Below are 24,469 nucleotides of genomic sequence, written 5' to 3' on the forward strand. Positions count from 1 at the left end.
TCAGGCTGCTGACGCTAACTTTAAAAAGGAGAATAGAGCAGCTTTTAAACTATAATGGGGGAGGGGGAAGCCGACAGTTACCCAAGAGTGCGTGGTTCGGTGTGGAGTATCCTTGAAGGATACTATTGAAACAAGATCCCAGGTCTAAAATTAAACATTTCAAAAAGCCAGATTCTTTTGTTATGAAGCATTGTTGATGCTAATTTTTCCACTGCATTCAAAATGAATTCAGTGGAAATCCCAGTACTAAAAGAAATCAGAAACTTGGGAGTTGAAATTGACTCTACATTATCGGTGAAGAAACAAGTCCAGAATATGAATACAAAGGTGTTTTACAAACTTAAAATAGTTAAAACTTATAAAAACCTTTGTTACAGATTTTAGTTTCCACAAGGTAGTTCAATCAGTAGTCTATCCCTTGATGGTCTAATGTAATGGCCTTTTTATAGGCATTGGCAGTAGGGATTTATAAGTTATTCAGAACTCCATAACAAGAGTTATTGCAGGTACATCACATTATGATCAAATTTTGGTCCTATGTGTTGAATAGTTCAACACCTAGGACCTAGTGTCTCCTCAATACTCTGCTTCACTCTATCAACCCTCATGTTCTCTGAGATCTTCACAAAAGCAGGTGCTTGAGGTTCTATCATTTCGGCAGATGCATCTAGAAGAGTATAGATCTTCCATTTTCTATAGTAAAGGCCCAAGATTGTGGAATGCATTACCTGCAGAGCTTCACTCTGCACAGAATGTTGCTCAGTTTAAGAAAGACTTAAAAACCCATGTTTATTCAATCATATAGATCATTAGAATGATGATTCTGTTTTTGTTCAGTGGTTCTATTATATTGTTGATTGTGTTGTTATGCTTCATGTTGTAGCAAATTTTATCACACCCCAGCCAAGTAATTGTGATAGCTTCAGAATTGCCCAGGAAATCTTGGTTTGGACCTGGTCTGTCTCAAAAGAGATTGACAGCTTCACCTTCTGCAGAAGAGAGGCCTTCTACTTCAGGGACCAGTGTTCATGGAAAATCCAGTTCTCTCCTGTTTTATAGCTCGGTGCTTGAGAGGTCACCCTTAAGACACAGAGGATATTTGGAAGAAGTGATTTTCATTGTACTTCGGGCTAGGAAACATTCTACCTGCACAGCTTATGTGAGAGTCATGAGTGTTTGAATGGTGTGCTGATTGATCAATTTCTTCTTTTTTGGCATCTACATCTCACATCTTAGCTTTCTTCAAGATGGACCAGTGAAGGTTTGTCCTGGGGTCTGTGAAGGTCCTTGTGGGAGCTTTGTCTTGCTTAGCTCATCCAGATGTGGTTCAGTAAGGATATTTTTAACACATTCATCTCTGTCTGCAGTTCTTGTCCTGAATGGAGCCTGAATTTAGTCCTTAAAGCTTTGAGGCTTCCACCTTTTGAACCTCTTAAGACGGTTGAAAGATCTCACTCTTAAGATGGTATTCTTGTTAGCTATTTCATTAACTTGAAGAATTTCTGAGTTGTAAGCCTTCTCATGCAGGGATCACTTCCTTTGATTTACTAAAGCAGGAGTTTCAACCAGGACAGTTTCTTCCTTCCCACCTAAAGTAGCTCTTTCTTTCCCTGTAGATCAGATCCTCTTACTTCCTTCATTCCATAGAGAGAAGTGTGGAGAGGAGTTTAAGTTGTTTTCTTTGCTGGATGTTTGTCATTTTGTTCTCAAGCTTAGCAGAGTTTAAAAAGTGGTTGGACGGTTTCCTAAAGGACAAGTCCATAAACCGCTACTAAACTGACTTGGAAAAATCCAAAATTCCAGGAATAACATGTATAGAATGTTTGTACGTTTGGGAAGCTTGCCAGGTGCCCTTGGCCTGGATTGGCCGCTGTTGTGGACAGGATGCTGGGCTCGATGGACCCTTGGTCTTTTCCCAGTATGGCATTACTTATGTACTTATATAAGTATCTGGAAGTAACCAATGAGTTTTGAATGTTGGACAGGTTATTTGTGTTTTTCAGAGGTGCAAAGAACGGCAAAACAGCCTCTAAGCTATTGCTTGATGGCTGAAGGATATGCTGTGGTCTGGCATCTCCCCCGTACCTTCTTCAACCCCCTTCTCTGAGCCTACCTTTGTTTTCCAGAAGGCAGCGGCGGCGAATCCCATAGGCATTCAATTTTCAATATGTGAAGTTTCTTCTAATGTTTTCAAAATTCAGTTTTGTGTAACCTTCCTTTTTAAAAATTATTCAAGTTTTTTGGGTTCAGAGTGTCTGTTAATTCTACAATTCAGATGAAAAAAACACGCCTAATCTCTATTGCTTTGTCCTTAAAGGGCAAAGCATGAGTCTTTAGTCTCTGTCTCTATCTAGTGGTTAGTGGGTATAACTCACAGGTTCTGGACTAGTCTGATATGACTAATGGGAAGAAAATTAACATATAAGACCTGATTTCTCCTTCACACCACAGTTTGCTGTGAAAGAAATTTGGTTTGTGTAAATTTGAATGGGAAATATAATTATTATACAAAGTTGGATTCCTGGAGTATTTATTGGTACTTATATGTGTTTGATATAGGTACATTGGATACAGCCTCTTATGTTTGAAGCAAGATAGTGTAATGAAATAATCCATTTAAATCTTTAGCATATCTGCATGAGGGTTATTCAAGGACAGTGTGTGTGGGATATGGAGGGATCTGTGGTCATATGCAAATGAAACCCTACAGTGAGTCTCTGCTCAGGTCAGTGCAGTGGTGCTGTCCAGCAGGACATAAATGGTGGGGGTGGGGGGGGGGGCATGTGCAAAAACACAAAGTCATTCAATGGTAGGGCCCACCCTGGGGTTATTTTAGCAAATTTGTAAATGTAGTGTGATTATATATTACCTCAGAATTCTAAATAACTTTAAGAAGTGCTTCATTTGTTTACAGGCCATTCGGAAGTTGAATGTAATGCTAGATAGCATGCCTCGAGAAGTCAGAAAAAAAATCCTCTGCACAAAAGAACTGATGCCCATGATGTAATCCTTACCTTTTATTAACCTCTTTAAATAGACTGTTTTATGTTGCATTTAAGCTCAAGAAGGAGAGAAAAACCTAACTTAGAATAACTTGTTTATTGAATCAATATATTAGTGTTCAAATTTTATGAGTAAATATGTATCACGCTGAGGCATATTTTCAAAGCACTTAGCCTTCCAAAGTTCCATAGGTTTCTATGGAACTTTAGAAGGCTAAGTGCTTTGAAAATATGCCATATCTTGCTTCCAGATAATCATAAATATAGTTTTAAATTTTTGTTTCTTTTTTGTCTCTCATTATTCATTTTTAAAACATTTAAAACTGGGTTCTTTTGTTGTTTTAAGGTTTGCTATTTGAATGTTACTGGACTATCATTTCAGTGATTTTTATATAGATGGAAATGTACATAGTTTTCTGTGTCATTTTGCCCACTTAATATACATATCTACCTCATGGCATTCAGCAAAAGCAGCAGTATGAATTTTCTATGGTTGACTCTTATCTAGATACCACATATATCCTAGTACAGTACACAGTATTACTGCCATATAGCTGGACTGAGCCATTCATAGCTTTTAGTTTGGTCATAAATCCATATTGTTTCTTTTATTTTACAGGAATGATATGGGTAAGAGAATTCTAAATGCTGGAGGTGAGTATCCATTTAAAATGATATTTTGCTCTAAATTTGTTTATGGTGAAAAATGGGAAGGTAAAGGACCTAATTGTATTTACCCTCTTATTGCTGTACATTTTTAAAGGGGTCCTTTTTACTAAGCAGCGGTATGTCCACTGTGGGTTTACCATGCGCCAATCTGGAACTATCGCCGGGCTACCGCAGGAGCCTGGTGGTAGTTCCCACCCCTAGTACGCACCATTTTCGGTGCTACAAAATTATCTTTTTGTAGCCCTGGAATTTAACCAGTGATAATCAGCTCTGCATGTTTACCACTGTGTTAGCACGGGAGCCTTTACCACCACCTCAATGGGTGGTGGTAAGGGCTCCCCCCCCCCCCCCCCCCCCCCGAAATGGCTGTTTGGTAAGTGTTTCACTTACCGCATGGCCATTTCTTTTCTTCAGAAAAAGACAGCCTTTTAACCCACTGCGGTAAAGGAGGCGTCAGCGTGCGTCAAAAACATGCACTGATGCTAGCACAGGCCCTATTTTACCGCAGCTTAGTAAAAGGGCTCCTAAATCATAAAGCTACTTAGAATTATTTACTGTTGTCTAAGTGGCAGTTATATTTTACTTTGTTCCATGGATTTATAAAAACACCTGACATGGAGAGTAATTTTATAACTGACCACCTAGTCAGGAGAGAACAAAAGAGTTGCCCTACTAGGTCAGACCAATGGTCCATCAAGCCCAGTATCCTGTTTTCAACAATGGCCATGCCAGGTCACAAGTAATTGGCAGAGTTCCAACAAGCAAGATTCCATGGTACTTAACCCCAGGGATAAGCAGTACCTTTTCCCAGGTCTGCTTTAATAATTGCATATGGACTTTTTTCTGGAAACCCATTGAAACATTTTTAAAAACTAGCTGCATTAACTGCTTTTAATGCTTGTTCTGGAGCTTAACTATACAGTGAGTGAAAAAAATTTCTCCTATTTGTTTTAAATGTGCTGCTATATAACTTCATGGATATAGTAACATAGTAGATGATGGCAGATAATGACCTGAGTGGTCCATCCAGTCTGCCCAACATTCATACTCACTATCAATTCATGGTTAAACCAACAATGAATGTGATATAAAATACTTGATCTGAGTCTTCTTTGCCATTTTTGGGACATACACTGTGGAAGTCCGCCTGACACTGTCCATACGTTCCAACTACTGGCATTGCCTTCAAAGCCCACTCCAGCCTATCCTGATCTGTGTTGTCATACTTGGGACACAAACTATAAAAGTCTGCCTTGCACTGGCCTTAGTTCTTTGCAGCCTGAGTCGCCATCTAAGCACTACTCGACACATCACACACATGCAGTCATTTTAAGTTTTGTTTTTTATACCATCCATTTTTTAATTAGGGATCTTCTGTGCTCATCCCATGCCTTTTTGAATTCCATCACCATTTTTGTCTTCACTACCTCCCTCAGGAGAGCATTCCAGGCATCGACCACCCTCTCTGTGAAAATGAATCTCATGACTTTACTCCTGAGTCTACCACCTTGCAACCTCAATTTATGTCCTTTAGTATTTATGCTCTTGCATCTCTGAAAAAGATTTGTAGATTGATGCCATTCAAGTATTTAAATGCCAGTATCATATCTCCCCTAACCCTCCTTTCCTCTAGGGTATATATGATCTTCCAGTCTCTTTATAAGTCTTTTGGCACAAGCCCGATACCATTTTAGTCTCCCTCCTCTGAACTGCTTCAAGTCTTTTTACATCTTTACCAAGGTACAGCATCCAAAACTGAACACAATACTCCCAAGTGGGGTCTCACCAATGACTTATATAGGGGCATCAACACCTCCTTTCTTCTTACTACAGCCACCACCTTATCACACTATTTCATCGCATTCAGATCCAATGACACTGTCACCTCAAGATCCCTCTCCTTGTCTGTGCATATCAGCCTCTCACCTTCTAACACATACAGCTCCCTTGAAGCAGAAGATTTCAGCATATCATCTACAATGACATCTAGATCATTCTCCTTTGTAATGATTCCTAGCATCACTATAGCTATGGTTTGGGTTTTTCTTTCCAATGTACTTGTCCATATTAAATTTCCTCTGCCATTTGGATGCCCATTTTCCCAATCTCCCAAGGTCCTTCTGAAATTTCATGCAGTCTGCATGCAATTTAACAAGCTGAAAGTTTTTGTCATCTGCAAATTTGATCACTTCACTCATCGTTCCCATTTCCAGATCATTTATAAATATGTTTAAAAGCACTTCACTACTTACCTTCCTCCACTGAGAGAGTTTGCCATTTAGCCTTGCTCTGTGTTCCAACTTTTAACCAGTTCTCAGTCCACAACAGAACATTGCTTCCTATCTTGTGGCTTTTTAATTTTGTCAGGAGTCTCCCATGAGGGACTGTCAAAAGTCAAAGATGTATATGTTTTGCCTATTTTTCTCTTTCTCCTTCCAAACCAGTCTGGATGTGTGGTTTACATTCCCTTTCCAGCAGATGGAGATTGAGAACCACTGGTTTGATGGCTTCAACCTGTTTAGCATCCTGTGCAGTCTACCCCTTACCGAAAAAAGAGGGCAAAGAAACAACTGATAACTGAACCATTAGACAGCTCCTCAAATAATAACCAAAGCTAATCCAGCAATCTGCTTGCCTGTATAGTTTCTCCCTGCTGGGCTCCCACCTTGAAGGGGGTGGCAGAGGCCACTCTGGAGAGAGTGCTTCATTTTGGAGCTGTGGTTCACACTGATATTCCACTGACTTCATGTTTCCCCAGAAGGAAGTTTTTCCACCAGATACTACACTTGAGCCTCAACCAGTCCCTCCATGTCGCACATTTTGGTATGTAGCGTTGCGCTTGGTGATCCTAGCAATGAGAGATGTCTTAGGACTTCATAAAGGCATATTCCATTTCGGTCAGAAAACTAGGAATATCTGAGATCCTAGGTTCTTGGGTTCAGTTTTTGCTATTTGTGGCTGCTGTGCTTCATAGTCACAATGTTTGTTGCACCTGTATTTTGATGACTGGCTCATCAGAATGGAGTCAGAAGTGATAGGCTATTGGACAGCCACTCAGGTGGTTCAATTGTTGCAGAGGTTTTGGTTGCATTGCTATCTTCAACAATGGTTTAGAGCCATTACAGCATCTGCCAACTTTGTTTCTCTGAAGTGGGAAATGTTTCTAATTAAGTATAAAGTATACAATATTTGGGACCAGTGGTAAAGTCACTTCTCCAAGGACAAGCAGGTTGTTCTCACGATTGGGTCGTCATCCGTGACAGCCCAGGAGACCGGCAAAATTTCTAAAGCAAAACAAAAAAAACTCTCTAGAACGCTCCGGCATGCGGGCAGAGTGCACCGCGCATGCGCGAACGGCTTCCCGCCTGCAGCACGAGCGTGAAATCGTCAGTTTCTTTTCATCCGCGTCTGAAGTGACACAGTGTTCAGCTGTGTTCCTTTTGGCCCAGGAGACTTTTTGCGCGTTACCGCTTCCTTGTTCTTCTTTTTCTTCTCGTTTTTTGTTTCGACAAAATTAAAAAAAAAATTTTAAGTTTATTTTCCCTTTATTTTCTTTAGTTTTTCTCACTAAAGTTTAAGTTTCCTTCCTTTTTCGCCGTGGCCGGCTTTTAGGCTGCTCGGCCGGGTTTTGTTTTCCTTTTTTGTGCCTTTTTAATTGGCACAATTGCGTCCTTTAATTTCGCAGCCACCCTTTTTCCGACCATGTCATCGAGGACACCCAGCGACTTCAATTGGACCATCTCGGGTATCGACCCCCACGCATGGTGTCTCCAGTGCCTTGGGCCTGATCATCTGCCAGCTGCTTGTAAGCTGTGTTCTTTAATGAAAAAATGGACCCAAGTGTCTCGGGAGGCTCAACGAGGAAACCTTTTTGCGGATCGGTCCGGTCCTTTGACATTGGCATTGGTACCGAGGTCAGCGGCATCGACGTCGAGGGAAGCATCGACTTCGAGAGCACAAGTAATGGCTGCCGAATGATCATATCGTGCTGGGAGCAGCGAGGCATCGAGTGGGTCTCCACCTCTCTCAAGGCCTACTGCTGTGCAGGACCCCCGGAACCGACCTTCGTCGGACCTGGCCCCAAGGAGACGTGAGGATTCCATGTCCTCCGGTACCGAGGAGTCTCAATGACGGGCATTGAGCGAAGACTAAGAAGCACCGTCATCGATCTCCTTCCATGCGCGGTACTGAGAGCTCCGGGGAGCCGAGGGATTCGACACCCGAGAAACGTCAGCGCCGAGAGTACCGCTCACCTTCTATACAGGAGGTGCCGATGCATCGGTCTTCTGGCAGCCTGGTACCAGCTCTCAAGCCCCCTCAGATTCTGCCACCGACTCCTGCACCGGCCCCCCAGCCTTTTCCGATGGAAGCTCTCGACGAGCGCATCAGGGCCCTTCTTCCAGAGCTTCTGGAGGGATTGCTGCGCCAGCCTACTTCGGTGCCAGGGGTGCTTGCGCCTTCTGCACCGACTATTGAAGCGGCATCTGGTCCTTCGCCTATGGTGAGGTCCCCGTCCTCGGTGACGCTTTCGGCATCGGCTGCCACCCGGGTCGACTCTCCGATGTCGGCGGAAGAAGCTTCGCTGCAGTCCAGGCAGGGGTCGACTTCTCGACCACCCCCACGAGGTCGTCGTTCCTTGATGTCGAGACAGGGTCAGGTTCGGGCTGCTCTTAGAGAGCTTTTGTCCGATACCGATGATGAGCGTTGGGAGGAAGAGGAAGATCCCAGATACTTTTCTGAAGAAGAGTCATATGGGGGTCTCCTCTGATCCTACTCCACCAGTTGAAAGAAGGATGTCTCTGCCTGAAAGTCTTTCTTTTATCCTCCTTTGTTCGGAAAATGTCTAAGGATATTCCCTTCCCTGTGGAGGTTGTGGATGAGCCCAGGGCTGAGATGCTCGAGGTCTTGGATTATCCTTCTCCACCTACAGAGGTTGCAACGGCTCCCTTGCATAACACACTCAGGGAAGTGCTTATACGAAACTGGTTGTTCCCTCTCTCTAATCCAGTGGTCCCTGGAAAAGCTGAGTCCCAGTACAGAGTCCATGGAGAGCCGGTAATGATGAAGTCTCAACTACCTCACGATTCCATGGTAGTGGATTCTGCTCTCAGGAGAGCCAAGAGTACTAGGGACTATGCCTTGGCGCCCCCAGGCAGAGAGTCTAGGACCTTGGATTATTTTGGGAGAAAGACGTATCAGGCCGCTAAGCTCGCAGCCAAGATTCAAACATACCAGCTCTACACGAGCATCCACTTGCGGAACTCGGTGAGGCAACTGTCCAGTTTGGTCGAAGCACTTCCTCCGGAGCTCACCGAACCTCTTCACCAGGTGGTCAGGCAGCAGAAGGCGTGTTGAAAATTCCTGGCCAGGGGTGCTTACGACACTTTTGATGTGGCATCCCGAGTAGCTGCTCAAGGTATAGTGATGCGCAGAATCTCATGGCTGCGCGTCTCTGACATGGATTATAAGACCCAGCAGTGAATGGCGGATGTTCCTTGCCCGGGGGATAACCTTTTTGGCGAAAAAGTAGAGAATATGGTCGATCAGATCAAGAAGCACCATGATGCTATGGATTCTCTCTCCCGCCGGACGTCTTCTGCTACCACCTCCTCATCTAGGAGGTTGTTTGGAGGGAAGAGGAGTGCTCCCTATTCCTAAAATAGGCGTAGGTACACTCCTGCTTCTCAGCAGTCTGTCCAGGTTCAGTCCCAGTGCGTTCGTTCCCATCAACGGCGTGCGCTTAAGGCCCCTGCGGCTCCCCAGCAAAAGCAAGGGACGGGCTTTTGACAGGCTCCAGTGCAGCATAGCCTCAGAAAAAGTGTCCGTGCCGGACGACTTGCTGGTCGGAAGGAGGTTGATATTTTTTCACCAAAGGTGGCCTCTCATAACCTCCGTTCGGTGGGTTCTTCAAATAGTCCGGTCAGGATACACCCTCAATCTGGAATACAAACCTCCGAATTGCCCACCGGGAGCTCATTCTTACAGCTCCCAGCACAAGCAGGTACTTGCAGAGGAACTCTCCGCCCTTCTAGAGGCCAGTGCGGTTGAACCCGTTCCACCAGGGGAAGAAGGGCTGGGTTTCTATTCCAGGTACTTCCTTGTGCAAAACAAACGGGGGATGCGTCCCATCCTAGACCTCAGGGCCCTGAACAAATTCCTAGTTTGAAAAAAGTTCAGGATGGTTTCCTTCGGCACCCTTCTTCCCATGATTCAGGAAAACAATTGGCTATGCTCTCTGCACTTAAAGGACGCCTATACCCACATCTCGAACAGGGGTGATATGATACAGACGTTCAAATATTTGAAAGGTATTAATCTGCAAACGAAACTTTTCCGGAGAGGGGAAGGCGGTAGAACTAGAGGACGTGAAATGAGATTGAAGGGGGGCAGACTCAAGAAAAATGTCAGGAAGTATTTTTTCACGGATAGAGTGGTGGATGCATGGAATGCCCTGCCGCGGGAGGTGGTGGAGAGAAAAACGGTAACAGAATTCAAACATGCGTGGGATAAACAAAGAAATCCTCCTCAGAAGGAAGGGACCCCCAGAAGCTTAGCCGGTGGTGGGAGGCAGGGCTGGTGGTTGGGAGGCGGAGATAGTGCTGGGCAGACTTATACGGTCTGTGCCCTGAAAAAGACAGGTACAAATCAAGGAATGATATTCACAAAAAATGGCACATGTGAGTTTATCTTGTTGGGCAGACTGGGTGGACCGTGCAGGTCTTTTTCTGCCGTCATCTACTATGTTACTATGTGATCAATTATCCCAAGTCCCATCTTGTCCCGGTTCAAAAATTGGAGTTCATTGGAGCTCTGTTGGACACACAGACGTCTCAAGCTTATCTTCCCTAGGCTAGGGCAGACAATCTCCTGGCCCTAGTGTCTCAACAGATCACAGCTCGACAGATATTGAGACTCTTAGGACACATGGCTTCCACAGTTCATGTAACTCCCATGGCACACCTACATATGAGATCAGCTCAATGGACACTCTCTTCCCAGTGGTGCCAGGCCACAGGGGATCTAGAGGATGTGATCCATCTCTCCACTGACTTTTGCAGTTCCCTTCAGTAGTGGACCATTCGCTCCAATTTGACCTTGGGACATCCATTCCAAATTCCTCAGCCACAAAAAGTGCTGACGACGGATGCATCCCTTCTGGGGTGGAGAGCTCATATAGATGGACTTCACACTTAAGGAGCTTGGTCCTTTCAGGAAAAGGGTCTTCAGATCAACCTCCTGGAATTACGAGCAATCTGGAACGCTCTAAAGGCTTTCAGAGACCGGCTGTCCAACCACATCATATTGATTCAGACAGACAATCAGGTTACTATGTATTACACCTACAAGCAGGGGGGCACTGGATCTCGCTCTCCGTGTCAGGAAACCGTTCGGATGTGGCTTTGGGCATGCCGTCACGGCATGTTTCTCCAATCCACGTATCTGGCAGGCGTAAACAACAGTCTGGCCGACAGGTTGAGCAAGGTCATGCACCCTCACGAGTGGTCACTCAACATGGGCGTTGTCCACAAGATCTTCCGAGCATGGGGTACCCCCTCGGTGGATCTTTTTGCCACTCAGATCAATCACAAAGTCCCTCAATTCTGTTCCAGACTTCAGGCCCATGACAGACTAGCGTCAGATGCTTTTCTCCTGCATTGGGGGACAGGCCTTCTGTATGCGTATCATCCCATACCTCTAGTAGGGAAGACTTCGCTGAAACTCAAGCAAGACCGTGGAACAATGATCCTGGTTGATCCCTTCTGGCCTCGTCAGATCTGGTTTCCTCTTCTTCTGGAGTTGTCCTCTGAAGAACCGTGGAGATTGGAGTGTTTTCCAACCCTCATCACTCAGAACGAGGGGTCGCTTCTACATCCCAATCTCCAGTCTCTGGCTCTCACGGCCTGGATGTTGAGAACTTAGACGTTGCTTCCTTGGGTCTTTCAGAGGGTCTCCCGAGTCTGTCTTGCTTCCAGAATAGATTCCACAAAAAAGTGTTATTCTTTCAAATGGAGGAGGTTTGCCGTCTGGTGTGACAGCAAGGCCCTAGATCCTCTTTCTTGTCCTACACGACTCTGCTTGAATACCTTCTACACTTATCAGAGTCTGGTCTCAAGACCAACTCCATAAGATTTCACCTTAGTGCAATTAGTGCTTATCATCAAAGTGTAGAGGGTAAGCCTATCTGGACAGCCTTTAGTTGTTCGCTTCATGAGAGGTTTGCTTTTGTCAAACCTCCACCAGTGTCATGGGATCTCAACATCGTTCTCACCCAGCTGATGAAAGCTCCTTTTGAGCCACTGAATTCCTGCCATCTGAAGTACTTGACCTGGAAGGTCATTTTCTTGGTGGCTGTTACTTCATCGTAGAGTCAGTGAGCTCCAAGCCCTCGTAGTACATGCACCTTATATCAAGTTTCATCATAACAGAGTAGTCCTCTGCACTCACCCTAAGTTCTTGCTGAAGGTGGTGTCGGAGTTCCATCTGAATCAGTCAATTGTCTTGCCAACATTCTTTCCCCGTCCTCATACCCGCCCTGGTGAAGACAAGTTGCACACCTCCTTGGACTGTAAGAGAGCATTGGCCTTTTACGTGGCGTGGACAAAGCCCTACAGACAGTCTGCCCAGTTGTTCCTCTTCAACTTAAATGTACTTGACTGTTTGTTGCAGGATTGATGCATGCCTTTTCAGAATGATGTAAGCCACATTGAGCCTGCCGTGAGTGGGAAAATGTGGGATATAAATGCTATAAATAAATAAATAATAGGGTCTGAAAATATCCAAGTGGACTCCTTAGTAGGCATTTCTTAGGTCGACGTGGAGAAATTCTTGCTCTTTTGTGCGTGTCAGAGTAGTTGGTGTGGGGAGATTTGTGACATCACCTCAATTCTTTGGTGGGACAAGGGAGTGGGGGGTTGCAGGCCTGAAGGTGTTGATGCAGCTGTGACTGCTGAGATGGGCTCTGTATGTGTCCTCCTTAGAGCACCTTCTGGTATAGTACGATGGTGGATGATGTCACATCAGGAGCTAGTCATTCTGGTAGTACTAAATTGTTACAGAAGGCAGCGATACGTGGCCTTAGGTTCAGGCTCCAGCTCAAAGTGGGGGAGGTATTGAGGATGCTATATGAGAGGCTACTCCTTGTTAAGGAGCCAGCTGCAGTGAAGACCTGTCTCGCTTCTGTCTTACGGCTTAGCCTTTGAGAATCTCAGTTGAGACATAAACGTTACTTAGCAGTCGATATGACAACTGTTATGCTACAGTAGAAGAGCTTCACTTCATTAGCTAGACCAGAGAGTGGAGAAGGTTCAAGGCCTGGTATGGAGAGAGTATGGAATCCTTTCTTTTCAGGCTGTGATGCCCTGTATTTTAGCTTTCATACTGGAAGGTCTAAGGAAGGATTATATTCTAAGGATGCAAGTACAGTGTGGGTGTGTTTTCGGAGTCAGTATGGGGGTACCCATCAGTTATTGTACCTGAATTTTGGGACATCTTTAAAGGGGTCCTACTGCTGTGATCCCTGGGGCACTTGATATTCCTGGCCTGGAATATCAATCTGGTGCCTTTAGTGCTTGGTTTTCCTTAATTTGAGCTGCTGTGGCATATGCACATCTCTGCAGTGGTTTACTGAGGCAGAAGTTTCATTTCCGCCTGTGCCGTTCTCATTGAAGGTGGTGTTGGTGTCTTCATGGTAATTAGGTGTTATCATTGCCTCATTTGGATGAGTGAATTAAGGAGAGGATTTTTATGAGTCCATTTTTATCCTGGTTGTACTCAGAGTTCTTTTTCATTTAACTTGAATTATCCAGTAAGTTTGGAGGTCTCATAGACTTTTTGTTCTCTTCAGGGGTCCAAAGAAGGGGAAACCCACTACTAAATCAAGTATAGTGGGGTAGCTTAAGGAACAATTTTGTTGGCCTGTGTTCTTTGTGCTTGAAGAACTTTGGGTGTGGAAGCTCAAAGAGTATCTCCCACAGAGATTTGTAAAGCAGATACTTGCTCATCTTTGCACTCTTGTCCAAAGCTTTATTGGGTAGAGGTTCCCTCTAGGAAAAGTGTGGCCTTTGAGTCAGCCATGCTCAAAGCATGTGTTCTGCATTCTTACCTAGTGTAAAGGGTGCTTTATTATATCACATGCATCTGGACTAGCCTGGATGACAATAAGGAAGAAAAACATTTGGACTTACCTGATAATTTTCTTTTCTTGAGACCCACCCTGTTTGGTGCTCTTTCTGCTCTGATCTGTGGTTGTTGGTGGGTGCTCATTTGAGCCCTGTAGTCTGAACTGGTGGTTTCAGTGAGGACTAGGTGGCCTTAACCTCCTGCTCTGCCTGGAAAGAGTTGGGAAAGATGTACTATTGCTTTGTTACAGAAAAATAATGAAGAGCAATTTGGCTGCACTGTGCGATATCGAGGGCAGGGCATGCATTCTCTATATCCATTGGTGGCATAACCCATGATCTGGACTGGTCTGGTGGGACTTAAGAAAAAAAATTAGCAGCAAGACCAAATTTTTCTTTGTAATTTGTTGTCATGCAGAGCCACTTTTGTCTTACCATATTAACATTTATTTTATAGATTATGATTTGCAGGTAGCTATTACTGAAGCTTTATGCAGGATGACATCAGAAAAGCAAAGAGGAGAGCTATCAAGTCAGTGGTTTCCCATGGAATTTGTGACAAATGCATTTAAAGGAATTAAAGACTCTGACTTTGAAACGGTAAATCAAATGCACTGAATATAACCAAGGGAATACACAACATTTTTGTTTCTGTTAAATTATAATTTTAAATTTATTTCACCTTCCTCAATCCTATTTCTGTGATAGACTTCATAGGTGAGCTGACACTTCTTGTTAGCCATGCATTAAAATGGAAAATTTTGATAACTCTTTAGTGCAGACAGGAATCTTGATTGTAATATGTACTTTCTTTCTTTTACTGGGAGCTGAATATGTAAGCAATGAGCTGATATCCCACTGATAGTGATAGACTGGAAACTGGACATCTTGGTCTGCAGCTCCTGCATAGCTGCATCAGACATCTTTTATAACACCTTTTTTTCACTCTCATTAGGACTGTAGAAAGTTTCTTAACCAGGTGAATGGCATGCTTGGAGAAAAAAGAAGGTAATAATGTAATTCCATTGAAGAAAAGCTTTTATTTGGTGATAGGAGGTCCAGTTTTTATGGAACAGTGTAATGCAGAGGTACCCTCCATCCTAAAGGCTTGGTCTGTGTGTAGAATATTTAGAAAATAATAGCTCCCTAGCAAACCTTTCCTATATAATAAAAAGCACCTCCAACGTTCTGAAGCTGACTCCGTGGCACTGTGGCAGTGTAGGGTTCATAAGTCTGTAGTTCACCATTTCATTGGCTCTCACTGTCCTGCAACGTCACAAGACAGAGGAGCCAATGAACGGTCTGAAACAAACGTCCAACCCGCCTGCCTTGAAAACATCAGCAAAAGATTTAATCTGTAAGAAGTCTAAAGCTGTTCCAGTTGGATAGACAGTGCCTTACTACTACTCATTTCTATAGCGCTGTACACATCCTATATAATAAAAAGCACCTCCATGCCCCCCATGTCCAGCGACTCTCCTCTCTCCCCATGCCCCCCCTGCAGCCACCCATGTCCAGCGACCCTCCTCTCTCCCCATGCCCCCCCTGCAGCCACTCATGTCCAGCGACCATCCTCTCCCCCTGCCCCGGTCTTGCCTGCCCGCTGCTGGCGTTGACCCTCCCTCGCTGCCAGATCGCTGTTCAAAATGGCCACCGAGACTTACAAGGGCGGCGGCCTCCAAGACTTCAGCAGAAGTCTTGCGAGTCCGCCACTGGAAGTCTCGGCGGCCATTTTGAAGACCGATCCGGCAGTGGGGGAGGACCAGCACCAGCAGCGGGCAGGCAAGACCGGGGCAGGGGGAGAGGAGGGTCGCTGGACATGGGTGGCGGCAGGGGGAGAGGAGGGTCGCTGGACATGGGTGGCTGCAGGGGGGGCAGGGGGAGAGGAGGGTCGCTGGATATGGGTGTCTGCAGGGGGGCAGGGGAGAGAGGAGGGTCGCTGGACATGGGTGGCTGCAGGGGGGACAGGGGGAGAGGAGGGTCGCTGGAGGGGAGGGGCAGGGTAGAGGGAGGGGGTCCTGGGACCTGATGGGGGGGAGGGGGTCCTGAGACCAAAGAGGTGGGGGTTGAAGGGGGTCCTCAGACCATAAAGGGGGGGAGGGTGGTCCTGAGAGAAAAGTGGGGTGTGGCACACTCACTCTCTGTCTCTCACATACACTCTCTCTGACACACTCTCTGTCTATCACACTCTGTCTCTCTGTCACACACACACAGTCTCTATCTCTCTGTCTCACATGCACTGTCACACACATAGACACTCTGTCTCTCACACACTCTCTCTCCCACACAAACACACACACACTCTGTCTCTGTCTCTCTCATTCTCTCTCTGACACACATACTCCATCTCCCACACACACTCTCTCTCACATACACTCCGAGGAAAACCTTGCTAGCGCCCGTTTCATTTGTGCCAGAAACGGGCCTTTTTTACTAGTATAGAAATAATGCTGGGTCACTATCAGGCTCATTTTCAAAAGAGAAAAATGTCCAAAATGCAACATAAGTCTGCATTTGGACGTTTATCTCACAAAGACATCCAAATCAATATTTTTGAAACCTATTTTTAGAAGGCTTTCTCTGAAGTCCATCAGAAGGACATCTAAATCTCAAGGGGGCGTGCCAGGGTTGTATTCAAGGCGGGACTTGGGTCTTCCTAAGCCTTAGACATCTTTCAGCCATAATGGAACAAAACAAAAACGTCCAAGACTAAAAATTAAATGTTTTGAGCTAGACTTGTTTTTATAACGAATAGCTGCAGTGGGAATTGAACCCAGTTCCCCAGGATCAAAGTCTGCTGCATTAACCACTAGGCTACTCCTCTACTCCACACAAGAGGTGCCCCAGATGACCACTGAAGGGAATCGGGGATCACTTTCCCTTACTCCCCCAAATCACAAAACAGTTTTTCAAACAGCATTTTCAAAAGGAAGAGAGTGATTTTTTTTTTTAAAGAAAATGACCTTTCCTGTTCTGATTTTGGACATTTTACAAAAAAAAGTCCAAATTCAGACTTAGATGTCATATCCAAAAATGCCCCTTGTGCATTTGACTTGCCCACAGTCACAAGGAGCAGCAGCGGGAATTGAACCCATGTTGCCAGGATCAAAGCCTGCTGCATTAACCATTAAGCCACTCCTCCTCTGTTTTGGACGTCTTGCATTTGGATGTCTTTTGTTTGAAAATGGACCAAAAAAAGGACGTCCAAATCACAAGACGTCCATAGCATTTTTGAACACAAAAGATAGACGTCTATCTTTTTTGAAAATGACATTCTTTCCTGTTCAGAATTTGGACGTTTTGTAAAACGTCCAAATTCTGATTTAGACGTTCTATTGAAAATGCCCCTCCACTTATCATTGTGAAGAAAAACTCTAAAATGAATCATTTTGTATGTGATTTTCCTTTCCTAGAGTTTTCACATATCCTTGTCTCTCAGTGTTCCTTGACAAATATGAGGTAAGAATTTATTTTCTTTTTCAGTATATATCTGGTAGAAGGAACATTCGCTGTAGCCGTTTAAATCTTGGTGAATTTCCTATGGCAAATATCACAGCTTTGCCCCCCCCCCCCCCACACATAGCACTCCATAAGTTTGAAAACTAACACTGTATAATGTTCAAGTTCCATGGAACCAGGTCCATCTGTTCAAAAATTATAAATGGGGAGATACACACATACAGACATCATAGGATAAGTCTCTCTTTGCATCTAACCAAACTTAAAAACTGTGGAAAATAAATGAAATAATATCTTATGAAAGAAATATGTAATTTTCCAAGCTGTGTTAGTCACAGTGCCATCAAAATTTTGTAATCATATTAGTATTTGAAATGTTTGCATGCAAATGTCAGTTAACCTATTAGCTTTGATGCTTGAAAATATTTTGTAGATCCTTCTGACAAGTTGATTTTTTTTATTTAACTGTATAATAGCTGCAGGTACCATCTGATGAAAAGTTGGAAGAATTCTGGATTGACTTTAATATTGGTAGCCAAAGTATTTCTTTCTATGTTGCAGCAGATGATGGTGATGTACGTTACTAATTCTACTTCTTATATTGGTAAAATATGTATTTTTATTATATTTTTATTAGCTCCCTACCAATACTGCAACTAGATGTACACTACTCTGTCCATAATCAGTGGCGTGTACAGACTAAGGAAGATACACGGACAGGACAAACAAAAAGGCTTACAGAAATTTACTATAGAAAAACGTGGTTAAATTCAACAAAATTATGATTATGGAGAGACATATTCAAGTTGCACTGCAAGTTGCTCAAAACTCTGCTGCATGGGTAATTGAAGGAATAGCCAGAACAAAACACATTACCCCACAGCTTATTAAACTACACTGGTTACCAGTGTCGTGGCAAATACAGTGTAAATAGTTTTTAAGGCTTTACACAATGATGCCTTCCTGAGTATTGCTACGTGCTTAAAGGTGTATCGTCCATCTAGATCTCTTAGATCACAAGGAAAGTGTCTTGTGGAGGATCCTTCCTTCCTTCCTTTCACCAAGTCCGCCTAGAGCAAGGGTTCGCAATCCAGTCCTTGAGATGCACCTAGCCAGTCCAGTTTTCAGGATAGCCACAGTGAATATGCATGAGACAGGTTTGCATACAAGGAAGGTAATGCATGCAAAGGTATCTCATGCGTATTCATTGTGGATATCCTAAAAACTTGATGGGTTAGGTGTGCCCCGAGGACTGGGTTGAGAACCTCTGGCCTAGAGGAAGACTGTTCTTTCATGTTCTTCATTGCTGACACTAACAGTCAAAACCAGAAAAAATACCCTACATAGACGAAGGTCCAAAAAGAAGAGGAGTAGGTTAGGACAGTGGAAATCCACAAGGAGCCCAAGGGAAGTCTCACAATTCAAAACAAGAGGGTTATTAATAAAGCACCACAATTGAACAGAACTGACATGGGGTTGTGTTTTGGCAAAGGTCGTTCCCCTCAAGGATTACAAAATCTACAAGTGAATAAATAAAAATAAGAACACAGACATACATTGAACAAATTAAAAATGCAGTTGTTAAAAATCAGATACATGATAAACCTAAAAGGCAACAGACATAACATACAATGAACATTTGAAAATACAGTGGTTAAAAATCAGATATATGATAAACCTAAAAGGCATATTATTTGTTTGCTTATTGTGTGGCCTTTTGGATTTATCATGTATCTAATTTTTATCCATTGAATATGGCCAGAGAAGGAGTATCATGCTCCAGCACAGGAAGACTTCCAGGCATATGGTGTAGCAAGATGAAAGTATGTGGTTGGGAATTGATGATGTAAATGAATACCTTAAAAATTTCTATACTGAGTAGACAGTTAGTCCATCGAGCCATCATTCTTTTTCTGACAGTGACCAATTCGGGTCACTTGGAAATACCTAGCATATCTCAATGGGCTGGATGGGGCTGGCTGAAACATTATTAGTCAGTCACCTGGGGCAGCAAAGAACAGCTGTAATCAAAGCAAAACAATAGATCCTGACAGCCGCAGAAACTCAGCCATTATTACATACTTTAATCTGCATTTTTATAGGATGTGATGATCATGATTGAATTTAATTATCAAAATCTTAGGGGGGAGGGTGCAGGCTAGAGGCATGAAAATTAATTGGGGGGGGGGGGGGTGAGGCTGAAGGGTTCATCCAAGGCATCCACCACTCTTGCACCAGCTCTGTTAATGGGAATATCCGTTTCCTATTATTATTCCCATATTTAAGAAGTGGCAGTTCCCCATGCTTAACTGAGTAATAATTAATGGGCCTGTCCTCTAGAAAACTTTTATTAAGGCCAGCTACAAGAATAATCAGGAGTTCCCCCTAATTCTAATCTAGTACTACTAGGGAATGGTTTTTTCTCCTTTCAGTCAACCCGTTCTACACCACTTGCTCCATAAACAGAATTTAAGAAAAGGAGTATAGGGGGAGAAAAGAAGGCAAAGGTAAGAAGAAGCTGGAGAATGAATGCACTTGTATGTGATCAGGAAGATAAGCTTATACTGTATGTGGGACTGTAAATATGAATTGCTTAGAACAAAGGTGTCTTAACGCAGTAAATAATGAATTTGAATGGAACTTATCATTAGAGACTATGATAATGAAAGCATTGTATTACCACCTTGGAGTTTGAAGGTTCTGAGCATGTTATGTTCTGAAATGTAACAATATGCCAGTTTCACCCCTGGCCCATAAAAGCATGAAACTTGGAAATGCAAAAGGAATTGTTTTAACAATACAATATGAAAAAGCATTAATTTATATTAACTAGTTTGATCAGAAGTAGAGTTTAATCTTTTCAACATATTGAGCTTTAAGTCATTAAACTTTTTTTATTCAGGATCATCAGTGGGAAACAGTCAGCATTCCGGAAGAGGAAGTAGAAAATTATAGCGTTGAAGGTATTAATATATAGGAGCATATATTATTAAACCTGTGTAGTATCTTGCTGCAAGTAATATTTTTAGAGTAGCTTATACATAACATAACGGATCTGCTTCAGATACATATTTCATTTAGAGACGAGATGAGTACCAGACAAGACTAAATCAATTGTTCTACATGGATTGCGTATCCATGCTTAGAAGTACATGTTCTTAAACAAAATTTGATTTGGATGTTGCAAGTTTATAATTTATATTATAAAAATTGTGAACTTGGCCAAAATGCTAGGCCAAGAGTCATGCATCCTATTTCCACAGATTGGGGTTATTGCAATCACAGTAATAAGGTCACTGAAGATTAAAGAAAAATGGTCAAAGCCATCCGTTTGATCAGAAATCTTGCTGCTGCTTATGTAATTTCCAGTCATGAACTTCTGTTCCTTCTTTAGTCATGGTATTGTTAATCAGGAAATACTTATTATCCCTAATATATGGAAAAACACCTAAAACTAGAAGTTAATTGCTTCAAACTTAGAAGCCACCACGTCTATCCAATACACATATAGGATCTGCTTATCAAAAATGTTTGGCTAATGAATTCTTTTCCATCACATAAGCCCTTAAGACATAAGGGTCCTTATGTACTAAGCATTTTTCCCATAGACTCAGAGGTGTATTTTCAAAGCACCTAGATTTACAAAGTTCCATGGAACTTTGTAAGTCTAAGTGCTTTGAAAATACGCCTCAAAGTGTGAGGAAACATTTAGGTATAGATATTCATCCCACGTGTTGTGGACTGAATTGGATCCGAATATTCAGTACCAGGCCTTATCTGAGCACAGGGACTAAATATCTGGGTCTTGGACTGCCACAGGAGTTTTCCAGGTGTTGGCCAATTTTCAGTGCCAGCGCTTGCATAACTACCCAGCCTAGTTATGACAGCTGTTATGTGATCCTATGTGGCTGGATAGTTATTTGTGCACTGGCGCTGAAAACCAGTGGTGCCCAGATAACATCTGGGTCCACATAGACTGTACCCGCAGATCACCATGGTATTAAACAGTGTAGCCATGGTGGTCTGCACTGATGTCTGGTTAAGTGCCACTGAGTATCGGCAACTGAGATGGGTAGAATGATTTAACCAGTCAGGAGCCCTCCTACCCAGTTAAATCACTTTGAACATTGGCTGGTTAATATTGCATATAGCCCCCAAACTGCTAGGAATGTTGTTATGAAAGGAAGCAGACATATCTTGGATTTTAAAAATCTGTGTGAACTGATATATACTGCCCATAATTTATCATTTTTTTGTATAGCACTAGATATGAAGCAGTTATTAACAGTAATACTGAGAAACTCAATAACTGTGGGTTGCAGAGAAGGGAGAAAAATATTAATATATTTTGATTCAGCACTGGACATCCTGGAAGTGGCTAAAAAGGTTTATGACACAAATAAATATAAGGTAAGGCATGCATATTTTTCACACTTGAAGATATAAGCAAGAATGTTTCTTGTTATATGTTGGCAATTTTATTCTCGAACTAGATGTCATTCTGCCATGGCATAATTTTGCATAGAGGACAGGGAATTGTGCATGGGAAGTGACCATGAAGGGAAATGCAACCACACTTGAAGGTGACATCAGCAGTCAGAGCCCAGTTTGCAGAATACTCTCCTAGCTCAGAGAACTAAAAATTTGACACTTCTGAGCATGGGCAGGAGTCCATGCACTGTCTCAATCTTCCCCTTCTGCTCAGTCATTAATGTCTACGTACATGTGTGCATCTTCTCAATGTCGCTTTGGGTTTTCTTCACAGATTTTACTGTTCTCCTTTATTTTCATTTTTAATAAGTTTGGCTGTATATTGGGGTTCTAGGCCTGCAGGTATTTTTACTTTTGTTTTTGCAACTTTTCTGAGTATGTCTGTGCCTTTGCTAGCCCCTGCTTCCGCAATCATTGCTTTCCCTCCATCCCTCCTACCCTGCATTCTTGTCTGTCGAGAACCCGCAGAGCTATTCAACAATTAGCTGCGCATCAAGCATCAATGTTTGTGGCAAGGTGGCTCTGGAGTGCAAGGCCCACTGAATCGGGATTGCCACTATAACCCCCATCGATCACTACAGAGCATCCTCCAAAGGCTATTTCCGTGAGTGCACAGGGAGTGAAACACAAAGAAAAGACGCACTTTTCCAGTAGGTCAGAGAGTCATACTAATAATGGAAAAGAAAAAGCTGAGTCATAGTCACATAAGAGAAAATTCAGTTTTACTAAAAAAAAAAAAAGAGCCCAGTGTGAACACTGACTAGCAAGTTCAAGAATTTTCTAGTAGTGTCCCACTGCACATGCACTGGTGCCTTCCCACCTGATACGCGATCACTGGTCCCTCAGTCTTCGTTTTTCCACGGAGCAGGGAGGATGTGTCTTTGTGTTCTCCTCAAAGTGCTATTTGTACTTTTATTCCTGTGCCTTCCCGTGCTGGTTTTTACCCTTTCTTCATTTTCCTTTTTAATTTCTGTAGTTTTTTGGCCCTTGAAGTTTTCTTTATTTTTCGTGTATTACTAGGCCCTTTTAGGCCGGAGCCTTGACCTCAATTTGAACAATGCCATTTTTCCGGTTCAAGATTGAGAAGTTTAATTTGGCTGCAATTATTTTCTGGGGGGGTGATTTACTAAAGATTAGCTCCAGTTATCTGCAACAGGGCCCACAGGAATAAATCCACTGTGAGCGCACCGACATCAAGGAGGTCTCCACCTCTCTTGACATTGGATGCTGAGCGTAGTCCCCAGGACTGATCAGCATCAGACCCGTCATGGGGTACACGTACAGGTTCGACGCTGTCCTCTTCGGCACCAAAGGACTGCAGTGCTGTGCATCGGAGGTAGCTCAAGAAGCATAAGCATTGGTCCTTCTTGACACATGGTGCCAGGAGCGCTGGGGCATTGGCATCAGCGGTACCTGAGAAGCACAGGCACTGGGAGGAGTTCTCCCCTCTCCTTGGAAGAGGTGCTGATGCGCAAGTCTCCTAGCAGCCAGGTCCCCACTACCGATCTGTCACAGATACCTGCTTAGGATAACTCTCTTCTGGCTCCCCCGCCTTTGCCAATGCCTTCCTTCAATGAGTGGTTCCGAGCCATGCTCATGGAGTTGCTGGCGCACACGCTGCAGGGACACACTGCTCAGGTATCGAGGGGCTTGTGCCAACTGCAGATCCAGCCCAGATTCTTCCTGAGGCTCCTTCCATGCTGGTGCAGAGATTCTGGTCACCATCACCTCGACACATACAGTACTGCTCTTGACTTTGTGGGAGGAAGCTTCTCTGGAGTTGGAGGGTAGGGCTGCCTCGATGCTTTTTGGGACATGGACATAGATCAACTCAATCGAGGCAGGCAGAAACTCATTCATTACAATCTGAGTACGGTGAAGAGTCTGGGACCGCTTATGGGATTCAGAGGAGGACACACATTATTATTTCTTGGGACTCACCTTCAAGTGTGCCTGCATTTCCCCAGGAGTTCTCCATAGACAGCAGGGGAAATCGGCCACACTCACCCACTCCCCATAAACAAAAAAAATGAAGTTCAAGTTAATCACGTTCTTTTAGCTTTGCTATGAGCTGAGCAGGAGAGGTGAGCAGTATAATTTTGAGGGGGAGAACAAAGCAACTCAGAAGCCCTGTACATGCTCAAGACGTCACATTTTGACTTCTTTGAACTAGGATTTATTCTGCATACTGGTTTCTGTCCTCAACATCATCTTCAAGTGTTGGCTGCATTACCCTGCTGTCTACAGAGAATCTCTGTTACAGGTAAGAAATTTCACTTTTTCAGCCATCTCCCTCTCCCCTCCCCTCCCCATTATAGTTTATAGATCCCCAGATACTTTTTTACCTGTGGAATTGGAAGCAGATTTTCAAAATAGAAACTGTGAATTCTGTGTGTTTTTCTCAATCTTACATACTTTACAAGTGCAAAGTATATAGGCTGAGCAACGTTGTACATAGCACATGTACTTTTCTCTGCATAAGGGAGAGAGTTGGGCAGTTTGTAAAGAGGTTTTCCTTAGCATTTTCACCAGACCAATCCAGAAGTTGTGTGTGTCTGACTAGTATATTGAGATTTAGAAATTAAAAAAAAAAGTTCTGTTTACTTCACCCTATAAGGGCACCACTATCCACTCATAAACAAACAACTCCAGTCTCTAGTGGTGTGCTGATGTGTACATGTTGCCATTTGATCTGCTTTGTAAAAAAAAAAAGGCAATTTTAGCAAATAC

At 43.4% G+C, this 24,469-nt stretch overlaps 1 protein-coding gene across 1 annotated transcript in view; it reads left to right on the plus strand.

The window, feature by feature from the left end:
* SYCP2 (synaptonemal complex protein 2) overlaps window positions 1-24,469 on the plus strand; it is a 244,855-nt gene that overhangs the window by 69,266 nt on the left and 151,120 nt on the right. Inside the window, 8 exon segments of the mRNA XM_030213454.1 lie at window positions 2,915-3,003; window positions 3,622-3,656; window positions 14,247-14,389; window positions 14,745-14,797; window positions 17,203-17,248; window positions 17,725-17,823; window positions 20,151-20,211; window positions 21,510-21,658. Coding sequence (XP_030069314.1) covers window positions 2,915-3,003; window positions 3,622-3,656; window positions 14,247-14,389; window positions 14,745-14,797; window positions 17,203-17,248; window positions 17,725-17,823; window positions 20,151-20,211; window positions 21,510-21,658 — 675 coding nt within the window.

This window comes from Microcaecilia unicolor, chromosome 8 (assembly GCF_901765095.1).
Source record: "Microcaecilia unicolor chromosome 8, aMicUni1.1, whole genome shotgun sequence".
NCBI classification, from domain to species: Eukaryota; Metazoa; Chordata; class Amphibia; order Gymnophiona; family Siphonopidae; genus Microcaecilia; species Microcaecilia unicolor.